We start from the raw sequence: 14,184 nt of genomic DNA on the forward strand, positions 1-14,184 counted from the left end.
TGCGATCTTGTTGACTATTTTCAACAAAACATTTGATTGTTCTGTGATCACACCCCAACATCTTAGCAATTTCAAGAGTGCTGCATCCCTCTGAAATGTTTCAGTATAAAAAGAAAAAAATGTATTCTCAGTTCACATCGGCGGTTATATGTGTTGAAAGCGTTTAGTGGCTTGTTTCAGTAAAAAAAGATAAATATATTCTCAGTTCAAATCGACGGTTATATGTGTTGAAAGCGTTTAGTGGCCAATTTCAGTATAGAAAGAAAAACATATACACACTTCACTGTTGCAGTTATTTGTGGCGAAAGCATTTAGTGGCGTATTTCAGTACAGAAAGGAAAATATATAAGCACTTTACTGGTCCATTCATTTCTGCTAAAAGCATTTACTGGCCTATTTCAGTACAAATAGAAAAATATATTCTCATAGAAACATAGAATGTGTCTGCAGATAAGAACCATTTGGCACATCTAGTCTGCCCAATATACTGAATACTATGAATAGCCCTTGGCCCTATCTTATATGAAGGATGGTCTTATGCCTATCCCATGCATGCTTAAACTCCTTCACAGTATTTGCAGCTACCACTTCTGCAGGAAGGCTATTCCATGCATCCACTACTCTCTCAGTAAAGTAATACTTCCTGATATTACTTTTAAACCTTTGCTCCTCTTATTTAAAACTATGTCCTCTTGTAGCAGTTTTTCTTCTTTTAAATATTCTCTCCTCTTTTACCTTGTTGATTCCCTTTATGTATTTAAAAGTTTCTATCATATCCCCTCTGTCTCGTCTTTCTTCCAAGCTATACATGTTAAGGTCCTTTAATCTTTCCTGGGAAGTTTTATCCTGCAATCCATGTACCAGTTTAGTAGCTCTTCTCTGAACCCTCTCCAAAGTATCAATATCCTTCTGGAGATATGGTCTCCAGTACTGTGCATAATACTCCAAATGAGGTCTCACTAGTGCTCTGTAGAGCGGAATGAGCACCTCCCTCTCTCTACTGGTAATGCCTCTCCCTATACACCCAAGCATTCTGCTAGCATTTCCTGCTGCTCTATGACATTGTCTGCCTACCTTTAAGTCTTCTGAAATAATGACTCCTAAATCCCTTTCCTCAGATACTGAGGTTAGGACTGTATCACTGATTTTATATTCTGCTCTTCGGTTTTTACGCCCCAGGTGCATTATCTTGCACTTATCAACATTAAATTTTAGTTGCCAGATTTTTGACCATTCCTCTAGTTTTGCTAAATCCTTTTCCATTTGGTGTATCCCTCCAGGAACATCAACCCTGTTACAAATCTTTGTGTCATCAGCAAAAAGACACACCTTACCATCGAGGCCTTCTGCAATTTCGCTGATAAAGATATTAAACAATATGGGTCCCAGAACAGATCCCTGAGGTACCCCACTGGTAACAAGACCTTTGTCTGAATATACTCCATTGACTACAACCCTCTGTTGTCTGTCCCTCAGCCACTGCCTAATCCATTCAACAGTTCTCAGTTCACTTGTGCAGCTATATGTGTTGAAAGCGTTTAGTGGCCTATTTCAGTACAAAAAGAAAAATGTATTCTCAGTTTACGGCGGTTATATGTGTTGAAAGCGTTTAGTGGCCTATTTCAGTACAGAAAGAAAAATATATTCTCAGTTCACGTTGGCGATTATATGTGTTGAAAGCATGGCTGTGAGTTAGCAGGGTGGCAGCAGTTGGAGGTCGGGAGCCAAATGTCACAGCTTATCTGCCCGGGAAGTAGTGGTGCAGGGGTTTAAGAAAGCAGCGGTGGAAGCAGTCAGTCAATGCGGACTGTAGGAGGAAAATCACCTAATCAGTGGTGTGGCAGTTTTTTGTTAAGCCGCCGGAGGAGGTTAACATGGCCATATGTAGAATATGTGGGAAGAAGGTGAAGCGTGGCCAGGGTGCCAATGTTGGCACCACAGCCCTGTGTCAACAAATGCAGTGTCACCATATGTGGTATCCTGATGCTGCTGCTACTGCCATCTCCACACTATGTCACCTTGCCACTCTGTGGTATCCTGATGCTGCTACTGCCATCTCCACACTATGTCACCTTGCCACTCTGTGGTATCCTCCTGATGCTGCTGCCGTCGCCACCTCCAGACTCGGTCATTGTGCCACTCTGTGGCCTCCTCCAGATGCTGCTGCTGCCACCACCTCCACACTCTGTCACTGGGCCACTTTGTGGTCTCCTCATGCTGCTGCCAACTTCAGACTTGTCATTTTGCCACTCGGTGGCCTCCTTCTGATGCTGCTGCTGTCGCCACCTCTACAAACTGTCATTGGGCCACTCTGTGGTCTCCTCATGCTGTTGCCAACTCCAGACTCTGTCATTGTGCCACTCGGTGGCCTCCTCATACTGCTGCTAACTCCATACTCTGTTAATGTGCCACATGCCACAGCCTCTTCATGCTGATTCCACCTCCACAATCTCTCGTCGTCGTGCTACTGTGGCCTCCTCATGCTGCTGACACCTCCACACTTTGTCTTCATGCCACTCTGTGGCCCCCTCATGCTGCTGACACCACCACACTTTGTCTTCATGCCACTCTGTGGCCTCCTCATGCTGCTTCCACCATCACAATCTCTCGTCGTCATGCTACTCTGTGGCCTCCTAATGCTGCTACCAACTCCAGACTTGTCATTGTGCTACTCGGTAGCCTCCTTCTGATGCTGCTGCTGTCGCCACCTCCACAGTCTATCATTGGGCCACTCTGTGGTCTCCTCATGCTGTTGCCAACTTCAGACTCTGTCATTGTGCCACTCTGTGGCCGCCACCTGATGCTGCCAACTCCATACTCTGTTATTGTGCCACTCGGTGGCATCCTCATACTGCTCCCAACTCCAGACTCTGTCATTGTGCCACTTGGTGGCCTCCTCCTGATCCTGCTGCTGCAGCCACCTCCACACTCTGTCATTGGGCCACTCTGTGGTCTCCTCATGCTGCTGCCACCTCCACAATCTCTCGTCGTCATGCTAATCTTCGGCCTCCTCATGCTGCTGCCACCTCCACAATCTTTTATCGTCGTGCCACTCTGTGGCCTCCTGATGCTGCCACCACCTCCAGACTCGGTCATTGTGCCACTCGGCGGCCTCCTCATACTGCTGCCAACTCCAGACTCTGTAATTGTGCCAACTGGTGGCCTCCTCATACTGCTGCTAACTGCATACTCTGTCAATGTGCCAGTCGGTGGCCTCCTCATACTGCTGACCCCTCCATACTTTGTTGTGGTGCCACTCTGTGGCCTCCTCATGCTGCTTCCACCTCCACAATCTCTCATCGCCATGCTACTCTGGCCTCCCCATGCTTCTGACACCTCCAAACTTTGTCTTCATGCCACTCTGTGCCTCCTCGTGCTGCTGCCACCTCCACAATCTCTCGTCGTTGTGCTACTCTGTGGCCTCTTCATGCTGCTGCCACCTCCACAATCTTTCATCGTCATGCCACTCTGTGGGCTCCTCATGCTGCTGCCACCTCCAGACTCAGTCATTGGGTCACTCTATGGTCTCCTCATGCTGCTTCCACCTCACCCCCTATGTCATAAGTCCACTCTGTGGTTTTCTCATGCTGTTCCCACCCTTCCCACTTCATCACTGGGCCACTATTTTGCCTTTCAGCCTGGCTGACATCAACATTTATTTGACCTTTCTTCTGATCTGTAAGAAGGAAGGAAAAATGAGGTGCCAAACGGATCCTGTCTGTAGCAGCTGTAAGGCCTGTATGGTCCCATCAGATTTGGCTTATTATTTGGTAGCCAAAAGCAGGAGAGGGTACAAAACACAGAAGACATGTAAATATTCCATTCACGTGTCATCTCTGTTTTACATCCACTCCTGTTTGTTTTGGCATTAGCAATACTGATATATTTTTAAGGAAATGCTGACCGAGTAAAGTCGGATGCTCCACAGACGAGATCTGTTTTTTGTGGGTTTTTGTTCTGATGTATCAGAGGAAGGGCAAATAGTGACATCAACACAAACTTACTGCTGACACCCTCTCCACTCTGTCCGGGGGGCTCTACTTGTATATGCATTTAATAGAACAGGTTCTGTAGACATCTATGTGGAATCAGCTGGCGACAGTGTAAAAGGAGTGTGCTTTTTCTTGATGCTAACATCGACCTGTAACGCTGATCTCATACTTGAGTTATTTGGTCAGTTTTGGCCCCATGACTGCCCAAATAAATGAAGTGTCCAGAGATTCTCAGAGCGACGCCATTCATCTGCATGTCATACAGATTTACAGCAATTTTTTACTACCAAAGCAGACCCTCTATGCGTGTTACTACAAGGCACAGTGTTCTACACCACTATAAAAGCTCTCAGCAGCCAGGAAATAGCCCTTTTCTAATGTAATTTGCCGCAAATATATTCGGATCTAAACAAATTTTTCCCAAAAAATTTGGCGAACCGGTGAATCGAAGTTTTGAAAAAATCGCTCACCTCTATTATTACCAAATAAAGGGACACATGTCAGATTTAAAAAAAATTGCCTTGTCCTTAAGGTGAAAACTGGCTTGGTCCTAAAGGGGTTAAAGAGCCAGGACAAGAAATAGAATTCATGGAGGAACTTCTAAAATTCTAACCATTTTTTATAATGCGTAAATAAATAAATCTATAAATACATACATACATAAATAAATGAAATAATACATAGAATATTCACATATAGACTGTTAATGTATTGTAAAAAGAAAAATATGGACAATTGCGTTTAAGTCAGGGTGTTCTATTCCCAGATCTGGCTTTGCTATGGGCCCTTCCTTTTTCAGTGCAAACATTGACCACCTCATCTATCTCAGGTGATAAGCTATACTAAATCTGATCCATAAGTACCAAACAATTCTATTGGGAATCTGGTATTTAGAAAAACGTTATACAATAAAAAAAACTTCTTATAACACAGGAGTTGTAGTTTCCACAAATATTACAAAAAACAGGATATTATAACCTCAGGATTTGCCAGCTTGTTCTCCTCAAAGTAAACTGGGTATTTACATGATTTTAAGAGTTGGGTTTTCTATTTGAATGTAGCTAGGGATGGTGTAGAGGTTAAAGCATAACTCAGTTAAAAAATAAAATATCAAAAGTGTGCATAAGAGCTGTGCTTCATTGTATAACCAAAACTGTGAAGGAGTAGGCCAAGTTATTCCCTCCTTTATCTGCACAGCTAGATGCATTTCTCTCAGAAGCAGCAGGTGTCTCCCTTCTATTGAAGTCTGCCAGTACTATACTGGAAGTGACTTTTTTTTCTTTCCCTTACTTCTCACTTTTTTCGCACTAGGGAGCTTACAATAGCAGATAAGGGGAGGGAGAACACACAGACAATCAGAAAGCTCCCTTGTTCTTGAAAAGCTGTGAAGAGGCTGTGCTTCTATAAGGGCTCAGAAGCTTAGCTAACTCTGACAGCCCTCATTTCCAAAGAACCATTCCCTTTCTCTCTGTTTCTAGAGATGGAAGTTGCCTAACAACAGAAAGTGGACTGCAAATTAGGTGGAGATGAGACCCCTAGTAGCCATATCTTTTTTTAAGTGGCTGCAAGCATATTTTTTAAATTAAACTGTATGAAAGTAAAGTGACTCTTTAAAGTCACACAGCAGCCATTGTGTCTGAGGGGGTCCAAAATCCCCTCTGCCAAATAAAAACACCAGCATTCTAAATGGCACATTGTAGGTAAAGAGGCCTTTTATAGATTTTACACTGGAGCCTGTTCCCTGGGTGCCACTGAGAGCCATTTTACCTTGGCCAGGATATTTAGATACAGGGCTAAAGTAGTAGCCTGAACCTTTGCCCAGTAAAGTTTTGATTAGCAGTAAATATAATTTGCAAATAAAAAGGAGTAATTTTCATGTTACTAAATAATCCCACACCACTAAGGACAAGGATCTGAGAAAGCCTTCTGAAGATCTAAACTGAACCCTCTGTGACACAAGCTATGAACTACAGCAATAAACCCTACAGTGATGACATTTATAGTTCCATTTAAAAGTAGTATGGAAGAATGCCAAGGACCTTTTTATGCAAATTGCTGATAGACAAGTTTGGCAAAACAGTCATATATTCCCAAATAGAAGAAATAGGACTTCAATGCATACCAGTCTACATTCTTTAAAACTCTTATGTTTCCTACCATGGTTCTGTTTCCAATACATACCGGTAATAATTAATATATTTACCAATCAGCTAGGCAGATCTGGAAATTGTAAAGCTTACACTATATATGGAATGCAAGAATAATACTGAATTCTCTGTATGTCTACCAGAAGGTCAAACGGGAGAAAAACATGTCTTACATGGCTTGCCTTGTCTCCTTTTTTACTGATTTGTTACTTTTTCTTATCAGGAGAGAAATTATGTCCCATGCTATGTTTGTCTATGAAAGAAATGTTGGTTCATTGCTCTCAACCTTCCCAGACAACACTATGGAGCCAGCTTTAATATTATGGCAAAAATATAAAAGATCTAAGACTTCCAGAACATTATGTGAACTGATTGAGAGAGGGCATTATGAAAACATGACTGAAATGGAATTGGAGGAAGCATTAGTGATGCATTTGAGATGAATGCAGGAAAAGGGTGGGGTGTATTAAATTGCTGGACAAAACATAGGACTAAAGACTGACTCACTTTCCTGACCTTAATAATAGAAAAAAGAGAAATGAACACCACACCATATTCATTAGTTTGTTACACCAAAAATGAAAACATATTAACACCATCCTAAACATTAATCTGCCCAGCACTGTCCCGGCAGGTCAATCCCTAAAGTCCTTATGTGCTGCATTAAAGATAATTTAAAGCAACAATAAACTAAAGAATACCAGAACCAAAAATAATCTGGTTGAGAGTGATTTCAAAGTTAAAGTCTTTGTACTAACAGGAAAAGTATGTTACTTTAATTCTTAGATGGGGACTTGCTAGGAGCAGGAAGTTCTACTGTCTGCTACGATTACCCATGTATGGTATGTTTACTTTTGTTCTTAAAATATTCAACCCCTTTTTGAACTGTCGCAGTATGTTTCCTTCAGTTCTGCATAACACGGAATAGTAATGATAAGCATAATATTGTTAGCATTATGTATACAGCAAAGTTATCCAAAATAATCAGAATTTTTCATCATTTTAGTGATGATCCCTTGTCATTTTTTCTATTACTAAATTATAGAAATTGCATTTACAATTGCTTGGTAATGATAATAATAAAAGCAATAAAAATAAAATAAAAAATAAAATAAAATACATTTTTTGCAAGAATTTGAACCGTTTTGATTCAATAAAAAGGGTTCTTTTGAAATACAAATCTAAACATGAATGAATTGAAGCATCCAAAGAGGAATTCAATCCGAATTTTAGGCAAAATTTGATTTGCCACGAATTTGAATTTCCTCGTACTTCATGGTAACAAATAGTTTTTTTCCTAAAATGGTGGCTACATGTGTTACAAAATGAAAGTAAGAAGCCCGGAATGTGATATGACCCATAATGCCGTGCAGCCATCCAATCCGCAAATAGCCATGCCGTGTAATGTCACAGCCCTATAAAAGCCTCATCCCGCCTGGTCATTTTACTGTGAGCTGAGCATAGGGACAGATGTGCCAAGTGCTAGGGACAGTGGTTAACAAAGCTTTTATTAGTATAATATTGGATAGGGCAGTGCAGGGACAGTGTAAGGAGAGATTGTACACACTGTAGTGAGAGCATAGGGAGACTGCAGGGACAGTACAGGCTGAGTGTAATCGCCCTGTGCATCTTGTTCATCTGCTGCACCATTCATGCGTAATCTATTCTGTTATACATAGACTTACTGTGCGTCCGACTCATTGTCAATAGGTGGTCTAATATATAGGCACATTTATCTAGTTCACTTGCTGCGCCATTAATACTTAATCTGATTTAATCTAATAGATAGACACATTAATTAATAGATAAGCAATTCTATTAGGCCCTGATTCATAAATTGGGGTGATACACCTGCCTCATTCTACTGGGGTGATACACCTGCCTCATTGTGTGTCTGCATTGAGTAATAGATACGCTATTCTCTTAGGCCTTGATTCACAAAGTGGAAACAGCACAAAAGCAGATTTGCCCACAAAGAAAAAATATTATTTTAGTGAAAACATTAGTCTATGACAAACAACGTTGAGCGGGTAACCTGCACCCGTCGGCAAAGGGTAGACAGACGGCGATTCCTTCAGTGAAGAGAGTGTGCAGCCTTGGACATGTAAGGGCATCACAGAACAGATAGTGCTGAATGCCACTTGGCCCTTCAGGAAGATGAATGCGGGTCGCCTGTGGTCAAATAACTGCTTGTATTTGGGTTAAAACCAGATGGGCCAAACTTGGTGAATGGATAAAATATGGCAGCTGGATTATTACCGTAAAGAAGGAGTCTAAACCACACAAATCTCTCCACCAACTCAACCCAAATTCATTGTAGCTAATGCATTCTTTTAGTTAGGGTTTTGCGTTAGTATTTGATCAGAATGTATAAGCCAAAAGCAGGAGTGGGTCCAAAACAAAGATGAGATGCAAATAATTCCATTAGATTTTATCACTGCGAGTTTTACACTCAGGACTTACAGCGTGAGTATTCAGCAGCTCTCGTCCTGACCTCCCAGCACCAACTGGGTCGCATAGCATTATATTGATCTATAATTAGTGATGAGCAGCATAGGCAATAATCAAATTTGTGATATTTCGCAAATTTTGGGCCAAATATTCGCCATAAATTCACAAATTCTAGCATTAGTGATTTCCAGTCATTATTTTCTTGACTGTGAAAACCGGCAATGTAATATATTTGAGATAAAAATTTGTGATTAGAATATTCACGAACAGCACTAAGGGGTAGGCAATTTTCCTATTGGTTGCTAGGGATGTTGATAAGTGCTGATATTCGCAATAAATTTGTGATAAATTTGCAATTAGAATATTCACGATCAACACTATTCACGAATATATAGCCCTATATTCTAAATATTCGTGAATTCTCGAAGTGGCGATATTCGCGATTAAAATTCGCTATTCGAATATTCGCGCTCAGCACTATTTAGAATTCTATGTAACCCTTAGAGGTCTGGAATGTATTGGATAACACTGACAGCATTATGTTAGTGTTATCCAATACTTTCCAGAACTGTAAGGGTTACATAGCATCATGAATCAATATAATGCTATGTGACCCTGTCAGTGCTGGGAGGTCAGGACGGGTGCTGCTGAATACTCGAGCTGTGAGTCCGGAGTGTGAAACTCTCTTGTCTGAAAGGGGCCTTATCATACAAGCTTTTAGAGAAATATGACATTTAAAAAAAACGCTATAGCATTACTTCTCTTATTCGTGGCTGCCAGTGTTCCGTGTTATTAACAGAAAAATTTCCAGTTCCATTAAATGTAAAGGCTTCAGAATTTTTACATTTCCACTGAGGCAAAGATAGTATTGCTAACGTTGGTGTAATTAAACTGAATGTCCCTCCTTGTAGAATAGGCAATCTGGGGATTAAAAAGAAAAAAAATTGTTAATTAAAATGATTTTCATCACCTAGCATAATATATAACATAGTCTATAAGGCCGGGAAAAAAAATGTGTCCATCCAGTTCGTCCTGTTATCCTACAAGTTGATCCAGAGGAAGGCAAAAAAAAATGTGAGGTAGAAGCCAATTTCCCCCACTTAAGGGGAAAAAGATTCCTTCCCGACTCCAATCAGGCAATCAGAATAACTCCCTGGATCAATGACCCCTATCTAGTAGCTATGGCCTATAATATTATTACACTCCAGAAATACGTCCAGGCCCCTCTTGAACTCTTTTAGAGAACTCACCATCAACACCTTCTCAGGCAGAGAGCTCCATAGTCTCACTGCTCTTACCGTAAAGAATCCTCTTCTATGTTTGTGCATAAACCTTCTTTCCTCCAGACGCAGAGGATGTCCCCTCGTCACAGTCCTGGGGATAAATAGATGATGGGAGAGATCTCTGTACTGACCCCTAAAATATTTCTACATAGTAATTAGATCTCCCCTCAGTCGTCTTTTTTCTAATGTGATTAACCCTAATGCAGATCAGGTTACTGTCCTCCATTAAAGTTATTACTTTAGTTGCCCTGCATCTGCAAAAATTGATATTTTACTGTGCAAGTCTTCTACAAGGTCATTACAGGGAGTGCAGAATTATTAGGCAAATGAGTATTTTGACCACATCATCCTCTTTATGCATGTTGTCTTACTCCAAGCTGTATAGGCTCGAAAGCCTACTACCAATTAAGCATATTAGGTGATGTGCATCTCTGTAATGAGAAGGGGTGTGGTCTAAAGACATCAACACCCTATATCAGGTGTGCATAATTATTAGGCAACTTCCTTTCCTTTGGCAAAATGGGTCAAAAGAAGGACTTGACAGGCTCAGAAAAGTCAAAAATAGTGAGATATCTTGCAGAGGGATGCAGCACTCTTAAAATTGCAAAGCTTCTGAAGCGTGATCATCGAACAATCAAGCGTTTCATTCAAAATAGTCAACAGGGTCGCAAGAAGCGTGTGGAAAAACCAAGGCGCAAAATAACTGCCCATGAACTGAGAAAAGTCAAGCGTGCAGCTGCCAAGATGCAACTTGCCACCAGTTTGGCCATATTTCAGAGCTGCAACATCACTGGAGTGCCCAAAAGCACAAGGTGTGCAATACTCAGAGACATGGCCAAGGTAAGAAAGGCTGAAAGACGACCACCACTGAACAAGACACACAAGCTGAAACGACAAGACTGGGCCAAGAAATATCTCAAGACTGATTTTTCTAAGGTTTTATGGACTGATGAAATGAGAGTGAGTCTTGATGGGCCAGATGGATGGGCCCTTGGCTGGATTGGTAAAGGGCAGAGAGCTCCAGTCCGACTCAGACGCCAGCAAGGTGGAGGTGGAGTACTGGTTTGGGCTGGTATCATCAAAGATGAGCTTGTGGGGCCTTTTCGGGTTGAGGATGGAGTCAAGCTCAACTCCCAGTCCTACTGCCAGTTTCTGGAAGACACCTTCTTCAAGCAGTGGTACAGGAATAAGTCTGCTTCCTTCAAGAAAAACATGATTTTCATGCAGGACAATGCTCCATCACACGCGTCCAAGTACTCCACAGCGTGGCTGGCAAGAAAGGGTATAAAAGAAGAAAATCTAATGACATGGCCTCCTTGTTCACCTGATCTGAACCCCATTGAGAACCTGTGGTCCATCATCAAATGTGAGATTTACAAGGAGGGAAAACAGTACACCTCTCTGAACAGTGTCTGGGAGGCTGTGGTTGCTGCTGCACGCAATGTTGATGGTGAACAGATCAAAACACTGACAGAATCCATGGATGGCAGGCTTTTGAGTGTCCTTGCAAAGAAATGTGGCTATATTGGTCACTGATTTGTTTTTGTTTTGTTTTTGAATGTCAGAAATGTATATTTGTGAATGTTGAGATGTTATATTGGTTTCACTGGTAAAAATAAATAATTGAAATGGGTATATATTTGTTTTTTGTTAAGTTGCCTAATAATTATGCACAGTAATAGTCACCTGCACACACAGATATCCCCCTAAAATAGCTAAAACTAAAAACAAACTAAAAACTACTTCCAAAAATATTCAGCTTTGATATGAATGAGTTTTTTGGGTTCATTGAGAACATGGTTGTTGTTCAATAATAAAATTCATCCTCAAAAATACAACTTGCCTAATAATTCTGCACTCCCTGTAATAAATATATTGAAGAGAATAGGGCCCAATACTGACCCCTGAGGTACTCCACTAGTGACAGTGACCCAATCTGAGTGTGTACCATCAATAACCACCCTCTGTTTTCTATCACTGAGACAGTTACTTACCTACATACAGACATTTTCTCCCAGTTCAAGCATTCTCATTTTATATACTAACCTTTTATGCAGTGCCGTGTCAATATCTTTGGAGAAGTCCATTGATTCACCGCTGTCAAGTGTAGAACTTACCTCCTCATAGAAACTGATTAAATTAGATTGACATGACGATCCCTCATGAAGCCATGCTGATATGGCGTTATTTGCTTATTTTCATTGACATACTCCAATATAGCATCTCTTAGAAAACCTTCAAACAGTTTACCCACGGCAGATGTTAAACTTACCGGCCTATCGTTTCCTGGCTCTGTTTTTGTACCCTTTTTGAATATTGCCACCACATTTGCTATGCGCCAATCCTGTGCAACACTCCCTGTCAGTATAGAGTCCATAAATATCAGAAATAAGGGTCTGGCTATGACATTACTTAATTTTCTAAGAATATGGGGGTGTATGCCATCCGATCCTGATGATTTATCTATTTTAATATTTTGAAGTTGCTGTTGTACTTCTTCCTGGGTCAGGCAGGACACTTTTAATGGGGAATTTATTTTTGCATTCTGCATGTCATCTTTTTACATTCTGCATGTCATCTGACAGTTTATTTTCCTCAGTGAATACATTGGAGAAAAAAATATTTAACAGCTTTCTCCTCGTCGCTCTCTGCGACTCCCCCCTCATTACTCTTTAAAGGGCCGACACCTTCAGATTTATACTTTTAACCATTTATATAATTCAAGAGTGGGGTTTTAGGGTTAGTTTTGCTCTCTTTGGCAATTAATCTCTCAGTCTCTAGTTTGGCCGCTTTTGTTTGTTTTTAACATATTCTATTTTTTTCCTTAGTTTTTCAGTTTTTCAATCGTTTCCCTTCTGTTTTAGTGATTTAAATGCTTTATTTTTGTCATTTTTTGTTTTATTTACAGTTCTACTTATCCAAATTGGTTTCTTCTTGTTCCTTAACCTTTTATTCCCATAAGACATGTACCTCTCACAATTAGATTTTAGGACGCTTTTAAAAATATCCCATTTTGTGGCTTTATTTTTATTTTTGAGGACTTTGTCCCATTTAGTTAGGCCTATGGCATCTCTTAGTTGGCTAAATTTTGCTTATTTGAAGTTTGGTATTTTAGTTCCTCCCTGAAGAAACATTTTTTAATGATAGTTGGAAGGTTATTATTTTATTGTCACCATTTCCCAGGTGTCCCCCAACCTAATCATACAATAAATATAGTGTAGAACAAAAAAAATATAGAGAAACAGCTTAACTGGTCTCTCGGTTCTCAGTTTTTTGTCCTTATCATTATGACTTAGGAATATTTGCATATTTGTTATTTGTGCCTGGCATAAGATATGCCCAAACAAATAGCATTATCCTGAAGCTCTAAAGGCTATGGACAGATTTGGGGGCATTTTTTTTATTATTGCATTGTACTCATTTTGCCCAAAAAAATCTATTTCTTTTTTCATTGGTCTTTATTATATAATGTTCACCCCCTTTCTCTGTACAGCCTTCAGATTCTCTTTTACTAGGCTCTGTGTTTATACTGTTAGCCATCAGGCAGCTCAGCTAACAGTTCCTAATATCTGATCACTGCATCCTGTCATTGCACCAACCACTTACAAAGAAATACATTTGTCACAAAGCAAATTTTTTTTGTAAAATTCGCCGAAGCAGCCAAATCTAATTTTTAAATGCTTCACTTATCTCTAGTTGTGATATTCATGATCTCCCTGCATTTCCTGACGTTGACTGCCAGCTTGCTTCCTATACACATTATATGAAGTAAGAGAACTGTCTAGCATCCATAGCTCATGAATATCAGGATTTAAGCACTTGACTAGTGTTGATCACGAATATTCAAATTTTTATCGCGAATATAGGTACTTCGAGAATTCGCGAATATTTTGAATATAGTGATATATATTTGTAATTTCGAATATTCAAATTTTTTTAAAATCAGTACACATGATCCCTCCCTGCTTCTAGCTTGTGGGCCAATGAGAAGGCTGCAGTATATTTGACTTTAGGAGTAGTGTTGTTTGTAAGTTTTCGTAATGCAAATTTTTGTAATGCAAATTTTTCAACTTACAACTATTAGACAAATAAGATTATAGCACTATATTATTATACTATAACTTTGTTTTTTCGAATATTCATAATATTCTAAAACAAGAATATATAGCAATATAGCGAATATTCGGAAAAAAACGAATATAGAGCAATTTAGCTAATATAGTGCTATAATCTTCTTTGTCTAATAGTAATTTTTTTCTCATATAAAGTTCAGTACGAATATTCAAAAAAGCTAAGTTATAGCAATATAGC

The 14,184-nt window shown here is 40.0% G+C and overlaps 1 protein-coding gene across 3 annotated transcripts in view; it reads right to left on the reverse strand.

The window, feature by feature from the left end:
* The window catches only part of LOC122928036 (solute carrier family 23 member 2-like), a 368,046-nt gene that overhangs the window by 260,525 nt on the left and 93,337 nt on the right, over window positions 1-14,184 (reverse strand). For all 3 annotated transcript variants that reach the window (XM_044280499.1, XM_044280501.1, XM_044280500.1), the window contains one exon: window positions 9,349-9,511. In XM_044280499.1, the coding sequence (XP_044136434.1) occupies window positions 9,349-9,511 (163 nt within the window). The remainder of the gene's footprint in view (window positions 1-9,348; window positions 9,512-14,184) is intronic.

The sequence above is a fragment of the Bufo gargarizans genome, chromosome 2, assembly GCF_014858855.1.
Source record: "Bufo gargarizans isolate SCDJY-AF-19 chromosome 2, ASM1485885v1, whole genome shotgun sequence".
Lineage (NCBI taxonomy): Eukaryota > Metazoa > Chordata > Amphibia > Anura > Bufonidae > Bufo > Bufo gargarizans.